Source organism: Furipterus horrens, unplaced genomic scaffold (genome assembly GCF_987537825.1).
Source record: "Furipterus horrens unplaced genomic scaffold, mFurHor1.1.pri manual_scaffold_2, whole genome shotgun sequence".
NCBI classification, from domain to species: domain Eukaryota; kingdom Metazoa; phylum Chordata; class Mammalia; order Chiroptera; family Furipteridae; genus Furipterus; species Furipterus horrens.
The window spans coordinates 49,392,622-49,410,471 of NW_028327172.1; the positions used below are offsets into that span (position 1 = coordinate 49,392,622).

At 40.2% G+C, this 17,850-nt stretch overlaps 2 protein-coding genes across 2 annotated transcripts; one reads left to right on the forward strand and one right to left on the reverse strand.

Moving 5' to 3' along the window:
- The first annotated feature begins 802 nt into the window (after positions 1-802).
- On the forward strand, positions 803-3,794 carry THRSP (thyroid hormone responsive). The gene is made up of 2 exons (XM_090265736.1): positions 803-1,314; positions 3,489-3,794. The coding sequence occupies exon 1, from the start codon at positions 861-863 to the stop codon at positions 1,293-1,295; it is 435 nt and encodes a 144-aa protein (XP_090121862.1). The 5' UTR covers positions 803-860; the 3' UTR covers positions 1,296-1,314; positions 3,489-3,794.
- A 1,221-nt stretch (positions 3,795-5,015) lies between these two features.
- Positions 5,016-10,950, reverse strand: NDUFC2 (NADH:ubiquinone oxidoreductase subunit C2). Its single transcript, XM_090265737.1, has 3 exons — positions 10,635-10,950; positions 6,869-7,012; positions 5,016-5,198 (listed from the first exon to the last, which is right to left on the reverse strand). The coding sequence occupies exons 1-3, from the start codon at positions 10,801-10,803 to the stop codon at positions 5,149-5,151; spliced, it is 363 nt and encodes a 120-aa protein (XP_090121863.1). The 5' UTR covers positions 10,804-10,950; the 3' UTR covers positions 5,016-5,148.
- Positions 10,951-17,850: the final 6,900 nt, after the last annotated feature.

Consider the following 17,850-nt stretch of genomic DNA (forward strand, 5'->3'; position numbering starts at 1 on the left):
TTCTTAAGCTTTGTCTTATTTAATCTCACAACAATATCCCAAATTTACAGATACAGATATGGACCCAGTGAACTTATATAACTCATTCAACCTCACACGTGGGTCTAGAGCACTGAGTGGAGGTGGTCCTGGGTTGCAATCCCAGATCCAATTGGACCATGGGCAAGTTCCTTCAGCTATCTACATGTCAGTTTTCTTATTGTTAAACAGGAAGATTAAATATTCATCATAGGGTTTTGGTGAAGATTAAATGAGATAACTTGTGAAAGAGCTTAGTGCAGAAATGGATGCAAAAGAGGTGCACAATAAGGTAAAACCAAAACACACCAGGAAACCGCAGGACTGGGCTCTGGCTCCCACTCCAGTGCTCTGTGCCCCCAACTAAGCAGTTTCTTTTCATGACCCCCCTTGTTCATGTCACAGCTGAGGCACCCAGGGTGAGGACATGAGCTGCACATTAGGAGGCTACTCTGAGTAGGCAGCAAGAGGCAGCTGGGGCTCAGGTGACCTGAAAGAGTTAATTACTGCCCTGGGGTCAAATGCACCAGTGGCCAAAGGAAAAGCTTCCCTTTAGTTGGCTCTGTGAGCTGATGGAGGAGGAGCCAGGCTCTTGCTCAGGCAGTCAGGAGTGCTGAAATGACAGGCAGAGGGCTGGCAGGTCTCTTCCTAGGCAGAGAGATCGCCTGATACAGACGTTGGGGCCCAAACCCTGGGATAGGCCTCGAACAGGGCTGTGTTTTTGCCCACCAGCTGGGCCTTGGCATCCTGTCAAACTGCCTTCACATCCAGTCGTTAAAAAGAACAACGTAGAAACAGTGCTGGAGCCGTCTGTGGGACTCAGTGTGCTAGAGGAAGCAGCCATGCAAGTGCTGACCAAGCGCTACCCCAAGAACTGCCTGCTGACCGTCATGGACCGGTACTCGGCCGTGGTGCGCAACATGGAGGAGGTGGTGATGTTCCCCAGCCTTCTGCAGGACCTGCAACCGAGTGCGCAGGCTGGGGCCCCAAGTCTCTACAGCAACTTCACCATGCTCAAGGCCATCCAAGTGGATGTGGATCACGGGCTGCTGCCCCGGGAGGAGAGGCAGGTCAAGATGGCAGGTGGTAAAACCAGTATGGCTGAGAATGAAGCTGCAGAGACGGAGGAGGGCAAGGAGGAGCTCTTGGGGCAGCTGGACCTAGAAGCCCAGTTCCACCTGCACTACTCCAGCCTTCATCACATCCTCACCCACCTTACCTTGAAAGCTGAGGAGGTGACGAGGATATACCAGGAGATAACAGGACAGGCCGTGTAGACCTCCGACTCTAGGGAAGGTAATGGTAGTCACACTAGTCAGAGTCCACTGAGGGACGTCCCAGGGGAGCAGTGGTGCCACCCAGTGGGAGAGGGAGAGCTCAAGTCTCAGACAGGGCCGCCCTCACTGCCTTCCTCTCCTTCTGACCCAGAATTGGTGAGTAATGGCCATGACAGTTGTGGAGACAGAAGGAAAGGTGTCCTGAGTGCACAGCTTATGTACACACATATATGTTTATGCATGTGTGCACATGTTAGGAAGTATGGTATTTACTCAGGTGAATTGTGACTTGTGTGTGTGTCTGTGTGGCCTTGCTTCCCAACATTTTTTTAAGTCACAGAACATGAAAAATGATATATGTCACATGGGGTACATAGGTGAGGATGGTCACAGTATTCCTGCAACTGGCAGGGGTGCTGTGGCCACCCCAGGTTGCAGCCAGCCAGATAGAAAGCTAAAGGGCTGCTATCATTTTTTTTTTTTTTAAGATTTTATTTATTTATTTAGAGAGAGAGAAAGGGAGGGAGAAAGAGAGGGAGAGAAGCACTGATATGTGAGACACATCAATTGCCTCTCACATGCCCCCAACTGGGGGCCTGGCCCACAACCCAGGCATGTGCCCTGACTGGGAATTGAACTGGTGACCTTTTTGTTCATAGGCTGGTGCTCGATCCACTGAGCCACACCAGCCAGGGCAGGACAGCTATCTTGGCACTCTAAATGTTCCAGGCTCACCAGTATGGAGGCATGCCCATTGGAAAGCCCTGTTGTGAGGACCTAGAAATGTGTTGAAGTCTGAGCCCATATGTCTATGCACAGAAGGACTGGGGTTGTAAGGTGTGGGTGAGCCACATGCTAGACAAGCAGGTGGTGGCACCAGGTAGGCAATGGGAAGAAGACATGGGACAATTGTGGGTGGGTCACTCCTGAGTAAAGATTGGGAGAAATTTGGCCACACCACCTGCCAGTTTTAATCCTGAGCCACTTGCCAGCCCTACTCCCACAAACTGGCTTCATCAGTGATAAAGCGTGTTCATGTCCATGGTGATCTCAAAACCAGCGATATAGGTATGTGGGGCAGGAATTTTATCCCCATTTTACAAGTTAGGGCGTTAAAGCCAGAGGTGAAGTGACTCACTGAAGGTCACATAGTAAGAGGACAAGAGCGAGACTAGCCCGTTTTGAATTGGGTGTTCATCACACCTAATTTTGGCCATTTGTGTTATCTTCATAATCTGCTTGAAGGCCACTCTGTAATGATGGAGATTAAACAGGGATCTGAACGCAGCCTCTGAAGAGCTCTGCTCAGGTATTTTCTCAGCCATTGTTCCTTCCGCTACTCAAACCCAAACCCAAACTTCAGCCTTGCTTCACTCTTCCCTCAAGGCTCCTCAGGTAGCTTTCCAGAGGTTCTTGAATATAATTGAGTTGGGTCAACAGCTCTAGGGTCAAGTTCTAGTCCTGCTAGTAATGAGCTGTGAGGCCTTGGTTTAGCCACCCCACTTCTCTGGGTTTCAGTTTCTTCACTGAGTAACAGTAGTAGTAAAAATAACAACAGGTATATGACGTTTTATAGTTTAAAACCACTTGCATATCCGTTATCTAATGGAATTATCATCCCCTTTTACAGATGAAAAAAACTAGAGGTCTGAGAAGTAGAATGAATCCAAGGTTACTCAGGAAATGGTCGAGTTGAGATGTGAATGAATCATGGCCTGCTGTCTAATTCCTCCCCTCTACACTAGTGAATATCCTTAGTGCCTTAGAATTCTGCGGCCTGGGCTGAAGCAGGGAATTGGGGATGGCTGTGTGGATAGAATACCCACTCCTTGACCATCAGCTTTGCAGACAAGGGCAGTCAGTGATCCTACACTACGTTACTGATTTTGATTTTCGTGGTATAGCAGAAGTGAAAAAACCTGGGCTCTTGTCTTGGCTCTGCTACTGACCTCTGTATGATCCTGGGCAACTTACCTTTCTGCATCACAGTTTCCGTTAGTAAAATGTAGAGGTGAAACTAGTTACTGCAGCTCTAATAACCTGATTTCCTTGCAGTACTATGACACTGTCAGACTCCTACAGCAATACCTTTGAGCTTTCTCATTATTTTCCTATTTCAGTAGGAATGTGACAGTACCTTAGTGATATGGATTTACAGTGACTTAAGTTTTTTAATATTTCTGCACTCCACAGACCCTGTAATGAGGACATGGAACAGTTCACTAGCCCTGATACCAGAAAGGCTAGACCCGCAGCTGGATGTGAGGCGACGTGGTTTCCTGGGATGCTTTGAGCACCAGTTCGTGGACTCACCACTGGGACACCTTTAGGATACTTCTTACCATTCACAACTCCCCCTCACCTCTCACCAGCCTGGGATAGTGGTCAGTGGTTCATGAGGGACTAGATGTTACTGAGCCAATATGGTACAGGAGGAAGAACATAGGTTTTAGCAACTGTGACTCTTAGTACCTATTCACTATGTGATCTCGCACAACTTAATTTAACTGGTTGGAACCTAAATGTCATTATCCATAAAATGGGGATATTGCCTGCTTCACAAAGTTGTTCTAGAAATTAAACAAAATAGAATCAAAAGCACCCAGTATGTAAGTGCCATTATTCCAGGCTCATTTTTATTTCCCACTCTCAGCTAGTGTTTGCTTTAGCTTTTGTTTTTTTACACTCCAGAACTAAGCGGTAGTGGAGTCCCTTGGGATGAGTGCTCACTCTACACCTGCTGAGCACAGGTGAACTATGAACCTATTTATTGCAGTAGCAATTAAAAAATACCTTGTAGTTATATATATCTTTATTAACTTCTAAAGTACTTTCTCAGACATGATTTAATATTTATCAAGTGGGACTCAAGAGCTGGAACTCATCTGCTTTTGCCCTAAAAACATACATATTTATATTCAAACTGCCACTTAATTTGAAATTGCATATGAAGAGAGAAACAATTTTTATTAATCTCCAAATACTAGTCTGTTTATAAAATCTGAGCTTGGAAACAAAAACTTTCTGGACAATTATTTGAATTGGATAAGCAATAAGAGTAACTTCATTCTAGTTAGGTGGGATCTTTTACTACTAACTGCACCATGCTCCGCTGTAGACAGTGTTAGCACTAAGTCCACTTTCTCCAGAATGATCATCCTGGAGCTAGGACCCCTTTGTGGTATCAGTCCTCTGCTCTCCTGGCCTTGAGTCTCTTGCTTGTAAACCACCTGCTATATTGTTCAGCAAGAGCTCACAAATACAAACCTGACCATGTTATTCACATTTAAAACCCTTTAGTGACTTCCTACTAGATAGAGGTTCAAGTTAAAATTATTTACATGACTTACAAAACCCTCCATTACCTGGCTTGCTTTGTTTTGCTTTGCACTAGCACAGGAACACGCAAGCCTTTTCTGTAAAGGACCATATATTAAATTTTTATGCTTTGCAGGCCGTAAGGTCTCTGTCACAACTACACAGCTCTGCTGCTATAGCATGGAAGCAACATAAACATGTAAACAAATGAGCATGGCTGTGTTCCAAAACAAAAGAATTGCACGGGTAGTGGGCCACATTTGGCCCACAGGCTATAGCTGGCTGACTCCAAACTACAACTAAACACTATTTTAAACCTGTCAGATGTTTCTTAAAATCAGGTAAATGGAAACTAACCATTCTGTGACGAACTATTTTTCTTATGACACAAAGGAGTCAGAGTGTTCATGATGACCATTTTAATCACAGGTTTTAACATACAGATTAATATAAACTTCAGATATCATGAAAACGTGTTCCACAAAATTCAGAAATAACTGTTATCAGTGAAACCAAAGCAAGCACTTTGGAGACTTCAACGCACTGGATGGAATTCTTCAAAAATTTCACCATAAGTTTTCTTCTCTATAAAAGATCACAGAAGATTTATGTTTAAATTATGTTTTAAATCATATTTCCTAAAGAATAAAATTAAAACTTAATATCCTTATAGATAGAAACCCCTAAAATTTCCTCCTTTTCTGGTCCTCAACCACAGCTTGCTGCCTGGAGACATTTTGCTTTACTGAATACTTCTGAAGCATCTGTGGAGACATCCAGATGGCTGCCTAGAGGGCAGAGTGCTGCCAGGGGGATGTTGGCTGAAGGGGTGAAGGAAGGCATGAACAGGGAGGGGCAAAGGTCAGGGTAGGAGGGGCCTAGAGCTGAGGTGGTCCAGCTCTCTGTGCCTGCATTGACAGTGCCTGAGCCTCTTGGTACACCTGCCAGTAATCTCCTGCTCAGAGACAGAATGAGCCCATGAAGCTATACATGCTCCTGCTGACAGAGGGAGACCATGGAAATATGGAGGCAAAGAGCCAGAGGTCTCGGACTAAGGACAGTTCTGCCACTGGGTCTCGCTCTTAGGAATCAATATTACCAAGATTCCTTCCAGCCCTCATATTCAGCAGTTCTGAGTATTCCTCATCCCTGATACAACCACTATTCATGTCTTTGTACTAGTCTTTGAGCTCTTCATTGGCGCACACACACACACACACACACACACACACACACACACTGTACCTTTTTGACCCACCATAAACAATACATATGTGACTAAAGGCTATAAGAATATTAAATAGAGTAATAAAATTTTATAGTTAAATAGGACCTTAGAGGTCATTATTCAGTCTAATAAAATTTCAATGTTTAATATTATACATTTATGAAAATCTATTAAGTTCAAATTTTTCGTTCCTTCCTTCACAAATGTACATGTCTGTATGGTGCATATGTGCATAACATAAAAACAAGAAGACAAGTATATCACTGTTATAGTTGAACAAGGATAAGTAGAATGTGCTGAGGAAATTCCTGTCTGTAGACAGGGTGAAAATGGTAAGAGGAGGATCAAGAAAAGGTACAGTGAGTACAAATGATACAGGGCAGGTTCAGAACACAGCACTTCATGAGGCAGCACATGAGTTATGGGAGATGAGGCAGCGTTCTGTGTTGTTCAGGTCAGCTATTATTTATTAAGTGTCTACTATGTGCAGGCTCTGTGCCGGAGGCTGGGGAAACAAAAATGAAGCTACAGTCTAATGAGGGACGCAGCCATGTATATGTAATGTGGTGGATTAAAGGTATGGGCAAAGTGTTTCTACTAGGCAATTAGCCCAAGATGTTAACTTCAGTAAGACCACGAGCTGGAGGCAAGTGCAATGATCAAAGGAAAAGATTATTAGGACCTGAACCAGGGTAGTAACAGCAGGAGAGAGAAGAGAGTTTAGAGGTGAGAAATAAAAAGTAGAACAGTAAGACTTGATGACTGATGAAAAGTAAAAGAAAAAATTGAAGATGATTCCCAGGCATCTGGCTGGAGTACCCAGGTGGACAGTGCTGCCATTGCTGAAGCAGGACGCTGGGCAGGCGGAGGGGATGTGAGGTTCTGTTCACTATTTGAAGCAGCTAGCCAGAATCTGCATGTTTGAATTCAAGAGAATTCTAGTCTATAGACAACAGACTAGAGAAGGAACCTGAAGCCACAGGCACGGGAAAGATTAACCAAGTTTTTTACAATTAACTTGAAATACCTTCTTCAGGAAAATCCTCCAGATGAGACTTCATATATGCAAACATATCATGGTCCCTCACAGCATACATATAGTCTTGACGTTTTAAAAGATAATATCCAATAAAAACAAAGGAAGTAACATATAGAAGCTGGCGATGCAAACCTGTAATTCAAATGACAAATCCCAAAGAAAGCAAATATAAGTCAAGCAATGTGTAGTAAAGATTATATCTTACATTTCAGATATATAATTTATTATTTCTCCTAAAAATTTTTAAAGGGCTTTTCTATATGGCTATTATGAACTAACAGCCTTGATCTTACGATGTCTTCTTAAAGCAATTTGGTGATTATGAAAAGCAACATTAAGTCTACAAATATCATTATCAATAGAACCGAAGATTTAAAAAAATTGAGGTTTTATAAATTTCTTCATGGGAAAAGGTAGGTAAGTACCAAATCCCTAATGCTAGACTGAGAACAGAAAAAATATTTCCTTCTTTTTCTTCAATAAGTTAACCTTAGACCTAAACTAATTTGTATTCCAGGCCCTGTTCAGGATGTGATAAGCTGAGGCATAGTCCTCTACAAATGATCTAAAAGCAATTTCGTTGGACTCCATACACCAGTTTATATTTGCATATTTAGTGGTTACTAAAATAGCAGGCTACACTACAAATATATGTCAATTCTTTTTGGTACCATTTAAATTTCATCCCATTTGCATGTACTACCTTTCAAAAATTGTATTTATAAACTCATATTTTAAAAAAACCATTGTTATAATGAGAACGGAGAGGATCATATCACATGCCCTAGAGAAAGCCAAAGGTCTGAAGGGGAGATCCAAAGATATGAACTTTTGTAAATATTTTTGGCAAAAGGCTAACTGCAGGTTTGATTTTCTAGCTAAGCCTCAGAATTCTATCCCCAGTCCTCCACCTCTTAGCCCACACATCTTTCTTTGGAGAACTTGTTTATTACTATACTTGTATCTACTATCCACGTGCTGCTGACCCACAAGTACTATATTACTCAAAGTATCCTAATGGGTTACATCCTACATATTGTATTGTAATTAGATATAATTGGCTCTATTATGAAGTGGTTAGGAATATGGACTGTAGATTGAAATAGGCCTAGTTTAAAACTTTATTGGGTGATTTTGGTTAGGTCACCCACTCATATGCCTTATTCATAAAAACAGTGCTAACTCTATAAATTGTTGACCACTTAAATAAATGTTAAAAAATGCTTGGACGCTATGTGTTACACCACAATTGGACCCCAATAAGCAGTAGCTCTTAGTGCTAATATAAATACAGTAGTCCCTCTCTGTATCATGGTTCACTTATCGTGGCCTCACTGTATCGCGGGACTTTTAAAAATATTATATTTAATTATTTATTGCAGATTTTTCGCTATATCGTGGGATTTTGCGGCACTGTATACGTATGTTGTTAAAGTTACGTAGGTTTAAGAGTGTAGAATATGTTTAAGAACATAAGTAGTATTTATAAAAGTGGGGAAAAGGTTAATAAAGGAGTGGGAAAGGTTAATAAGGGACTGGGAACGGTTTATATGTTTGATTTATAAAGCCTTAAAATATATATAAATACTAAAATAATTGTAAGGTTCCTACTTCACGGATTTTCACCTATCGCGGGGGGCATCTAGAATGTAATACCCGCAATAAGTGAGGGAATACTTTACATCCAACTGAGACACCATGATGAATAACAGATACATCCAAATGTTTGACAGATTCGTTCACTTAAATACCCCCAAAAGAACTAATTTCCTTCTTCCCGCTTTCTCCTAATTCTAAGAATAGGATAATTTACCCAGGAATCCAAGTCCTGGATAATAAACAGTAATCATCCTTTTTTCCCCTACACTTTTCCCCACATCCAGTCACTGAGTGCTGCTCATTCTACATTGTAAATATTTCCTTTCCTCACTTACCTCTCATTTGTACTAACTGGTCTCCCCTTCATCTCATTTTTCACTCCATAATGATCCCAGTTTTTATCTTGTCACTAGAGGTATTTTTACTCAGAAATAAACTTAGCTGTTGGTTCCTTCTTCAATTACACTCAACAGGAGTACAAACTTTTGCATTTGACCTCCGAAACCCTTCATGAGCCAACTCTCCCACCTTCATCTTCTGCTGCTCCCTGATATGTACACTGTGCTTCAGCAACACTGAACTATTTTTTTTCCAAAGATTTAATTTATTTATTTTCAGAAAGAGGGAAAGGGAGAGAAACATTGATGTGAGAAACATCGATTGGTTGCCTTTTGTACGCGTCCAGCCCGGGGTAAAACCTCCAATCCAGGCATGTGCCCTGAGAGGAATGGAATTAATGACCTTTTGGTCTGTGGGATGATACCTAACACACTGAGCCATACCAGTCAGGGCCACACTGAACTACTTTTAATTTCTCACACAAACTAGGCTTCTTCATGCTTCTACAGACTGTGCACTGGTTATTTTTCTACCCGGTGACTTCCTGGTTCTTCAAGGCTCAACTCAGACATCTCTTCTACTAAGTCTTCCCAGAACTTTCCCGCACTTAAAAGGGTAAACTCTTCTCTATTAATATGCAAACAGTATAGGAGGGGCAGGCCCAAGGGATCTGGGATTTCAATACTATTTGAGCACGGGAGACGCTGAGATTTGGTGGGCAGGAGGCTGCCCTCCAGGTATGACATACAGCTGGAAGAAGGCAAAAGAGGCACAAGTGAGGTGATTCCTGGTTGTGGGAGCCATTGTATTAGCTTTCTTCCTAACTGGGCTCCTTGGCTCCAGTTTTGCCTCACATTGTGGTTCCTGTCTGCCTAGAGGATAATTTGCTATGATCTCCCTACTATCCTTTGTAGCTGTATTGTCCTACACCCACTCAATCATCAAACTACCCCCTATCCAGAGGCCGCTGCCTTCATTTATTCCCACTAGCCCGATGGGCCTGAAAGGCTGTCTCCTAGTATCTGCCTGGTAAGTCAGAGCTAAGTTTAAAATCTTCCAGTTTCCCTCCCCTTTTCTATTTGGAGATCCATAGCCCTTAGCACGGCTGCTGTGTCAGCTGTTACCAGCCTCTGACAGGACGTCACTGACCTACTAGAAAAGACAGCCCAGTGACTTAAAGCCTCCTCCTCCAAGTGCGGTATCCACACTAGCAGCATTAGTATCTGGTAGTTTGTTAACATCAGGCCTCCCCCCAGGCCTAATGAACCAGAATGCACATTTTAACAAGATCCCAGGTTATTAGCAGTATGCACACTGAGTTTGAGAGCACTGTTTTCTAACACAGACTCTGAGGACTAAAAAGAGGCTCTGCTACTTTTGAGCCATATGACCTTGAGCAAGCCGCTCTCACCGCTCCAAGGCTGTTTTCTCATTGTGGATAATATCTCCCCATAAGGTATTTTGAGGATTAAATGCTATAATGTACATGGCAGGGAGTGAACGCTCATTTTTGCACACCCCACAGCGCGAACTGAGAGGGGCGCTGGCAGCCCACTGCCGGGTCCTTTCCCAGACTCCCTGTGGGGTCGTGCGTTTCACTGTACCTCAGTTTCCTAAAAAGCCAAATGACACTCTGGCCCTGCCTAATTCTAAAGAGCTCACGAGGCCCGCGCGGATGCCCCAGGAAGGTGGGGCGAGGCCTGCGAGGCGAAAAGGCCCGGATAAGCGAAGGCCCCTCTGACAGTCTACGGCGGCTCGCAACCCTCTTTCCGGCGACCCTCTCTCCTCCCACCGATCTGGCCCGCGCAGCCCTCACCGGTCAACATCACCGGCCTCCGCCGGAGCGCGTTATCTAGCAGACCGGAGCAATAGCCCAAGAAGCCGATGTAGGCGAGCCGCGGGTCGGTCAGCTTGGGCGGGGGCAGGTTCCGGGCCTCATCCGGCAGGAACTGTAAGGGCACTCGGCCCGGCCGTCCGGTCATCATGGTGATGCCGTTCTCGCTTGAGGCCTGGCCTCAGACCGCCAATTACAGAGAAAACCCTCACGACCACAGCCGGTGCCCACGTCCTAAGCTCTCTCCTCCGAGCACTGGGCTGAAGGGCATGGCGCAGGGCGGTGCGGCGCTCAAACGTTTCCCCGGGCGCACTGCTGCACGAGCTTGCCCGGGAGGTTCCGGGCTACTAAGTGACCCACCAGTTAGCTCGCCGCCGGCGCTGATTCAGCTCGTGGGGAATGGGGGCTTGGTACCACGGAGCCGGGGAATACACGAAACGAACCAAATTGCGAGAAGGCTAGGATACACTGCTTGTTTTCGCCCAAGCGCCAGCCCCCCCCCCCCAAGTGTCTCTCCCTCTCCCGCACCTAAATGTCCCTTCAGGAAGAATTTATCTTTGCATCCAGCACCCACAAGTGAACTTGATGAGCAGTTTTGAGAAATTAATTACTTGAATTATCATAAAAGCTGCTTTGGCCCTGACCGTGTGGTACAGGGGGTTGGGCGTTCTTCTCCGAAGCGAAAGGTCGCGGGTCCATTCCCGGTCAGGGCACGTGCTTTGATTGCATTTGGTACTGGATTGGGGCGCAGCGGAGAGGGGGCCTGTGGATGTTTCTCTCTCACATGGATGACGTTTCTCTCCCTCTCTTGCTCCCTCTTTTCCCATCTCTCTAAAAAATCAATCAATACAGTCTTTCTTTTTTCTTTTTCTTTTTCTTTTTCTTTTTATTTCTTTCTTTCTTTCTCTCTCTCCCTTCCTTCCTTCCTTCCTTCCTTCCTTCCTTCCTTCCTTCCTTCCTTCCTTCCTTTCTTCCTTCCTTCCTTCCTTCCTTCCTTCCTTCCTTCCTCCCTCCCTCCCTCCCTCCCTCCCTCCTTCTCCCTCTCTCTCTTTCTTTCCTCTCCTTTTCTTTCAGGCTGTTTCCTTTTTCTGGGTTCCAGTCCTTTATTCACACCCACACACCCTCCAAATCCTAAAATTAAGGTCCAGCCATCAACAAAGAATTCAGAGAACCTCAGGACTGGATCGTTTAGCTAAACTCTTGAGATTTAGCCTGGGTGGCAGCATCCTAAAAAATTTTCACCTCTGGGTCTTCAGGTCTTTGCACGTGGCTGAAGGCAGAGGTGTTTCCTAAAGGTTTGAGGAATAAAAGAAGGAATCTGTAACATTCTGCCAAGCAATTGTCCAGTCTCTACTCACCTACTTCCAATATTGGAAATCATCTATCTTTGAACAGTTCTCTCTGTAGAAAGCCCTTCCTGATATTGAGCGAAAGTATCTTCTTTTTGTGTTCATTCATTAGTGGGATCAATATTTTATCTGGACAAATACTAATTGAGCCAGAAGTTAATGCAAAGGTATATGTATCAACCAAAGTGGAAGGATTAAATATCAGTTAAGAGTGATTAAATAAAGGACAAACCTTTTATGCCTATAGAAGACACTCCTTGATCTACTATATTTCAAATTAGGAATTTCCAAAGGAACATATATTAGAACATATTCCTGGAGTGCATCATATGTTTCAAAGATTCACCCTCTTTGACCCAGTTATTAGTGTCTGGGAATCTGTCCTATGGAAACAGTACGACATTTGGCATGAAATTTCTTTTTTAATCACTGTTTCTTTGAAAATTGTGTAAAGAGAATGAAAACCACAAAGAAATATTTCACGGTAGGATTATGTAAATTCTGAATACTAGATGAACTATCAGGCAAATACTTAAATATTTTTAAATGATGCTTACACATCCTTCTCCCCTACATTCCTCTGGGTCTAATCATGACTTAAAAAAAAAGAAAAAGAAACTTAAAAGACACAAAAAGTACCAAAAACACCAATATTACAAATACCCATATTCTACCACCCCAAATTAACAACTGTAAATCTTTTATCATATTTATTTTTAGCCTGTTTTTAAAGGAAATAAAACACTATAGATAAATCTCAAGTCCCCTTGTCTTCCTTCCCCAGAGGCAACCATTATCATAAGCTTAGTGTACTTTCTTCTAGTCCACTTTTTATATTTTTATATGTATTTGGTATTGTGTTATGTGTGCTTTTAAATTCTTTTTACTTAAATAGTATGATTCATTGTTCCTGTTTTTCTCTCACTTTTCTTTCCATATAATGTTTTTGAGATATGTTGATACAGAAAAATCAAGTTCATTCATTTAACTACTGTATAATGTTCTATCATATAAATATTTCTCATTTTATTCATCTATTAACACTTTGAAAGATATTTAGGTTGTTTCCAATTTCCTTTTCACTTACCTAAGTCTCTACTCTAAAATCTAGGGCTTAGAGAAAATTTTGCATATGAATACAAGAACCAAGAAAAGTACAAAAATATTCACAGCAGTAATAGCCATTTGTAATATCTCAAAACTGTAAACATCTTAAATATCCATCAAGAATAGATTAAAAAATAAGTTGTGGTGTTTTCATACAAAGGAATATCCATGCATCAGTATGATGGCTCGCAGAGATTCATGTTTGAAAAGAGAATATGAGATCAGAGAAAAAGAGATAAGTTACAGGAGGATATAATGATTCCATTTATATAAAGTTTAATTTAGGCAAAAATATATTGTTTAGAGATACACACATGTTAGTGGTAAAACCATAAAGAAAAGCAAGAGAAAGATTAACTCAAATGTTTAGGATAGTTACCTCTGGGGGAGGAAGGGCATACAGAGCTCTCTAAGGTATTAATAATATTCTGTTTCTAAGCTATGTGGTAGGTATATGGATATAAAATTTATTATTATTATTATTATTATTATTATTATTATTATCCTCTGAGGACACTTTCTTCTTGCTTTTTAGAGAGAGAGAGAGAAAGGTTGATGTGAGAGAGAAAAATTGATTAATTGCCCACTGCATGTGACTCTGTATGCGCCCTAACTGGGGATGGAACCCACAACCTACTCGTGTGCCCTGAACTGGAATAGTACGTGCAGCCAGCCTTTCAGTGCATGGGACGATGCCTCAAACAACTGAGCCACACTGGCCAGGGCTAAATTTTATTATTTTTACCTTTACAGATGCATTTTACACACTTTTGGATTTGTTATATATTTTATGCAATAATAAAATTTTTGGCTAAATTAAAATTGTAAATTTTCATTGTGGTAAAAAATATATAACATTAAATTTACCATCTTAACCATTCTTAAGTGTACAGTTCAATAGTGTTAAGTATATTCATGGCTGTGCAACATATCTAGAACTATTTCATCTTGCAAAATTGAAACTATAACCATTAAATACTAATTCCCTTTCCCTCCTTCCTGCGGCCCTTGCAACCAACTTTCTGTTTTCTGTTTTTATAATTCTGACTACTTTAGATACTTCGTATGAGTGGAATTATATAATATCTGTCCTTTTGTAAATGCTTTATTTCTGTTAGCATAATGTCCTTGAAGTTTATCTGTGTTTGATAAGATTTCCTTCCTCTTTAAGGTTGTATAATATTCCATCATAAACTATACATACTATTTTTTAAATCTACCTATTATTGTCCATTTGGGCTGCTTCTCCCTCTTACCTACTGAGAATAATGCTGCAGTGAATGTAGGTATGCAAATACCTCCTCAAGATCCTGCTTTGAATTCTTTTGGATATGTACCCAGAAGTGGGATTAGTGGATCACATGGTAACTCTGTTTTTGATTTTTTGGGGGAACTTCATACTGTTTTCCTAATAGCTGTACCATTTTACATTCCCAGAGTATTTAAAGATTTTAATTTCTCCACATCCTTGCCAACACTTCTTATTTTCTATTTTTTTGATACTGGCCATCTTAATGAGTATGAGGTATTGTCTCACATGATTAGTGATGTTGAGCACAAATGGTTGTTGGCCATTTGTATATCTTCTTTGGAGAATTGTCCAGTCAAGTTCTTTGCCCACTCTTAAAGTGGGTCATTTTAGGGTATTTTCTCCCACTTCATAGGTTATCTTTTCACCCTGTTGTTTGTTTACTTTGATGTGCAGAAGTTTTTAAGTTCAATTTAGCTTGTTTTTGCTTTTGTTGCCTGTGAGTTTGTGCCATATCAAGGAAAATCATTGCCAAATCTAATGTCCTGAAGCTGTTTCCCTATGTTTTCTTCTAGGAGTTTTATACTTTTATGTCTTACGTTTAGGTGTTTAACCCATTTTGAGTTAATTTTTTGTGTATGGTGTAATAAGGTAAGGGTCTGACTGCATTTTTTTGTATGTAGATATCCAGTTTTCCCATTACCATTTGTTGAAGAGACTATCCTTTTCCCACAGTGTATAGTCTTGACACCTTTGTTGAAGATCATTTGGCCATATACTCAAGGGTTTACTTCTGGGTTCTCTATTCTGTTCCACTGGTCTGTACATTTGTCTGTATGCCAGTACCACACTGTCTTGGTTACTGTTATTTTGTAGTATGTTTTGAAATCAGGATGTGTGAGGTCTCCAACTTTGTTCTCCTTTTTCAAGATTGTTTTGGCTGTTCAGGATTGCTAATACATTTGAAAAAAGCAGAATAATGTTTCATTTTAATGTGAATTTCCATGATGGTTAGAAAGGCTCTGAGAAATCTTTCAAAGTTTATTGGTCATCTGGGTTTTCTCTTCAGCAAAATGCAGGGTTTTGTCCTTGGCCCATTTTTCTTTTGAATTATCTTTCTCTTATTTATTGATTAGTAAAAATACTTTATATTCTGATACAAATCCTTTGTTATATATGTGGCAGATATCTTATCTTTCCCAAGTCCATTGCTTGTCTTTGAACATTAATTTTGGAGGTTTTTATTATTGTTTATTAATTATTATTTTTTGTAATACAGAAACTTATATTATTGTTAGTCCAATGTATCAATCTTTTTCTTTATGGCCTATGCTTTTCATGTTATTTAAGAAGTTTTCTGCCTTGGCTGGTGTGGCTTAGTGGGTTTAGTGCCCTCTTGTGAGCTAAAAGATTGCTTGTTTGGTTCCCAATCAGGGCATATGCCTGGGTTGCAGATTAGGTCCCCAGTTGTGGGTGTATGAAAGGTAAACCATACATAGATGTTTCTCTCCCTCTATTTCTCCCTCCCTTCCTCTCTCTCTAAAAATAAATAACATCTTTTTTTTATTTTTTAAAGAAGCTTTCTTTATTCTGAGATAATAAAGACAGGATCTATATTTTCTTCCCAAGTTTGTTTTTCATGTTTAAGTCTTTGATCCATTTGGATTTTATTTTTGAGTGTGAGGAATGTTACCTGTGAGAACTGACCCAACACCATTTATAAACAATTCATCCTTTCCCCACCAATATTTAATGCCTCCTCTAATATACATCATGTTCTCAAAAATGCCATGATCTATTTCTTTTTAAAATATATTTTTTCCAGCTTTATTCCAATATTATTGACATATATAACATGTATGTTTAAGGTACATTGTGATGATTTGATACAGGTATATATTGCAAAGAAATTACCACAATAAGGTTGATTAGTTAACAGTCAAAGTCTATTTCTAAACTCTAATTTTGTTCCACAGATCTCTTTGCCACTATATTACATGAATATAGTAGGGTGTGTCACCCATTTTTGTTTTAAAAAGCTAGCTAACATTTATTGTTATTTATTTATTATTAAATAAATACACCTCTACTTTGACTCATGATTTTATTTTTCTTACTCATGCTTTTAAAATCACCTTGTTATATTCCCTGAAAACTCATTAGGGTATTGATTAGAATTGCATTGAATTTATAGACTAATATGGGGAGAATTGATATATTTAAAATTTTGAGCCTTCTCACACATGAACATGGTATATATTTCTCCATTTATTCTAATTATCTTTTCATATCCCTTGTTAAAGTATTATAATTTTCTCCATGAAATTCTTGTACATTTTATTAGTTTGTCTCTAGCTGTTTATAGTTTCTGTTAAAATGATATATTTTATTACCTTTTCTTATTGGTTAATTAGAATGTTCCTCTTGTATCCAGCAATCTTGCTAAACTCTCTAGTTAGTTCTAACAGTTTTTTACTTGATTCTGTTGGATTGCACCCCATCCTTGGCAACTCTTGCCTGTTGCCATTACCAAACTTTGATATTTGCTAGTCTATGGGTGGAAATGATATTTATTATAATTTTATTATTATTGTTTTGCCTTTCCACGATCATTTGTGAAGTTCAATATCTTTTCATATTTATTGGCTATTCCAGTTTCCTCTTCTTTAGATTAATTTACCGTTTATCTTTTGCCTAGTTTTCCTTTGGATCATCTCTTTTTATGTGTGATTTGTAGGAATTCCATACATATTCTCAACACTAATGAAATTTACTGTTTTTATGTAGTCATATTTATCCACTTTTCCCTGTTATGAATTGTGCTTTTTGTGCCTGTCCAACAAATCTTGGTCACCCATTACAATATCTTTCTGTTCTCACCTTCAATTAAATTACCCTGTGAGAACATCAATGACCTCCATATAACCACACCCAATAATATCAACTTTTTACTCAATGTATCAGCAGCATTTGACACAGTTGTTCTTTCTATCCTTTCAATTAACACCATTTTCCTTTAGCCTCCGTACATACATTTTTCTCTTGCTTCACTGGCTTCACTTTATCAATTTCCTCTGATGTCTCCTCTTTTTCTCCTTAACCTGAAACTGTGAAATTTCCTCAAGACCTGTCTTGGGTCTTCTTTTCTTTATTATCTATTCTCTTTCCTTAGGTGATATATCGATTCCCTTGGCCTTAATTACTATGTATATACTGATGACTCCAATATTTATTAATTTAGTCCAAAATCTCTTCTAAGCTCAAATTAATTATCTACTCATCTTCACCAGGATATCTCAGAAACATCTCAAGTTTATCCAAAAATAAAACTTTTTTTACATTGAGAAAGTTAAAAATATTTTCAAGGGATAATATAAGACACACTCATATTTCTACCACTATAATATTTTGTTGTATTTGTTTTGATGTATGTAGGTAAAATGCACACATGTAAGCAACATATGTATATATTCTCCTTTAAAAATATGTACAT

What these genes read in the sequence shown, in the direction of transcription:
- THRSP (XM_090265736.1), top strand. Translation starts at nt 861, where the DNA reads ATGCAAGTGCTGACCAAGCGCTACCCCAAGAACTGCCTGCTGACCGTC.
- NDUFC2 (XM_090265737.1), bottom strand. Translation starts at nt 10,803, where the DNA reads ATGATGACCGGACGGCCGGGCCGAGTGCCCTTACAGTTCCTGCCGGAT. An exon ending in GAGGCCGGTGATGTTGACCG is followed by an intron (nt 7,013 to 10,634) that starts GTGAGGGCTGCG and finishes TTTGAATTACAG; the next exon opens with GTTTGCATCGCCAGCTTCTA. An exon ending in GGAGGATTTTCCTGAAGAAG is followed by an intron (nt 5,199 to 6,868) that starts GTATTTCAAGTT and finishes GATCTTTTATAG; the next exon opens with AGAAGAAAACTTATGGTGAA.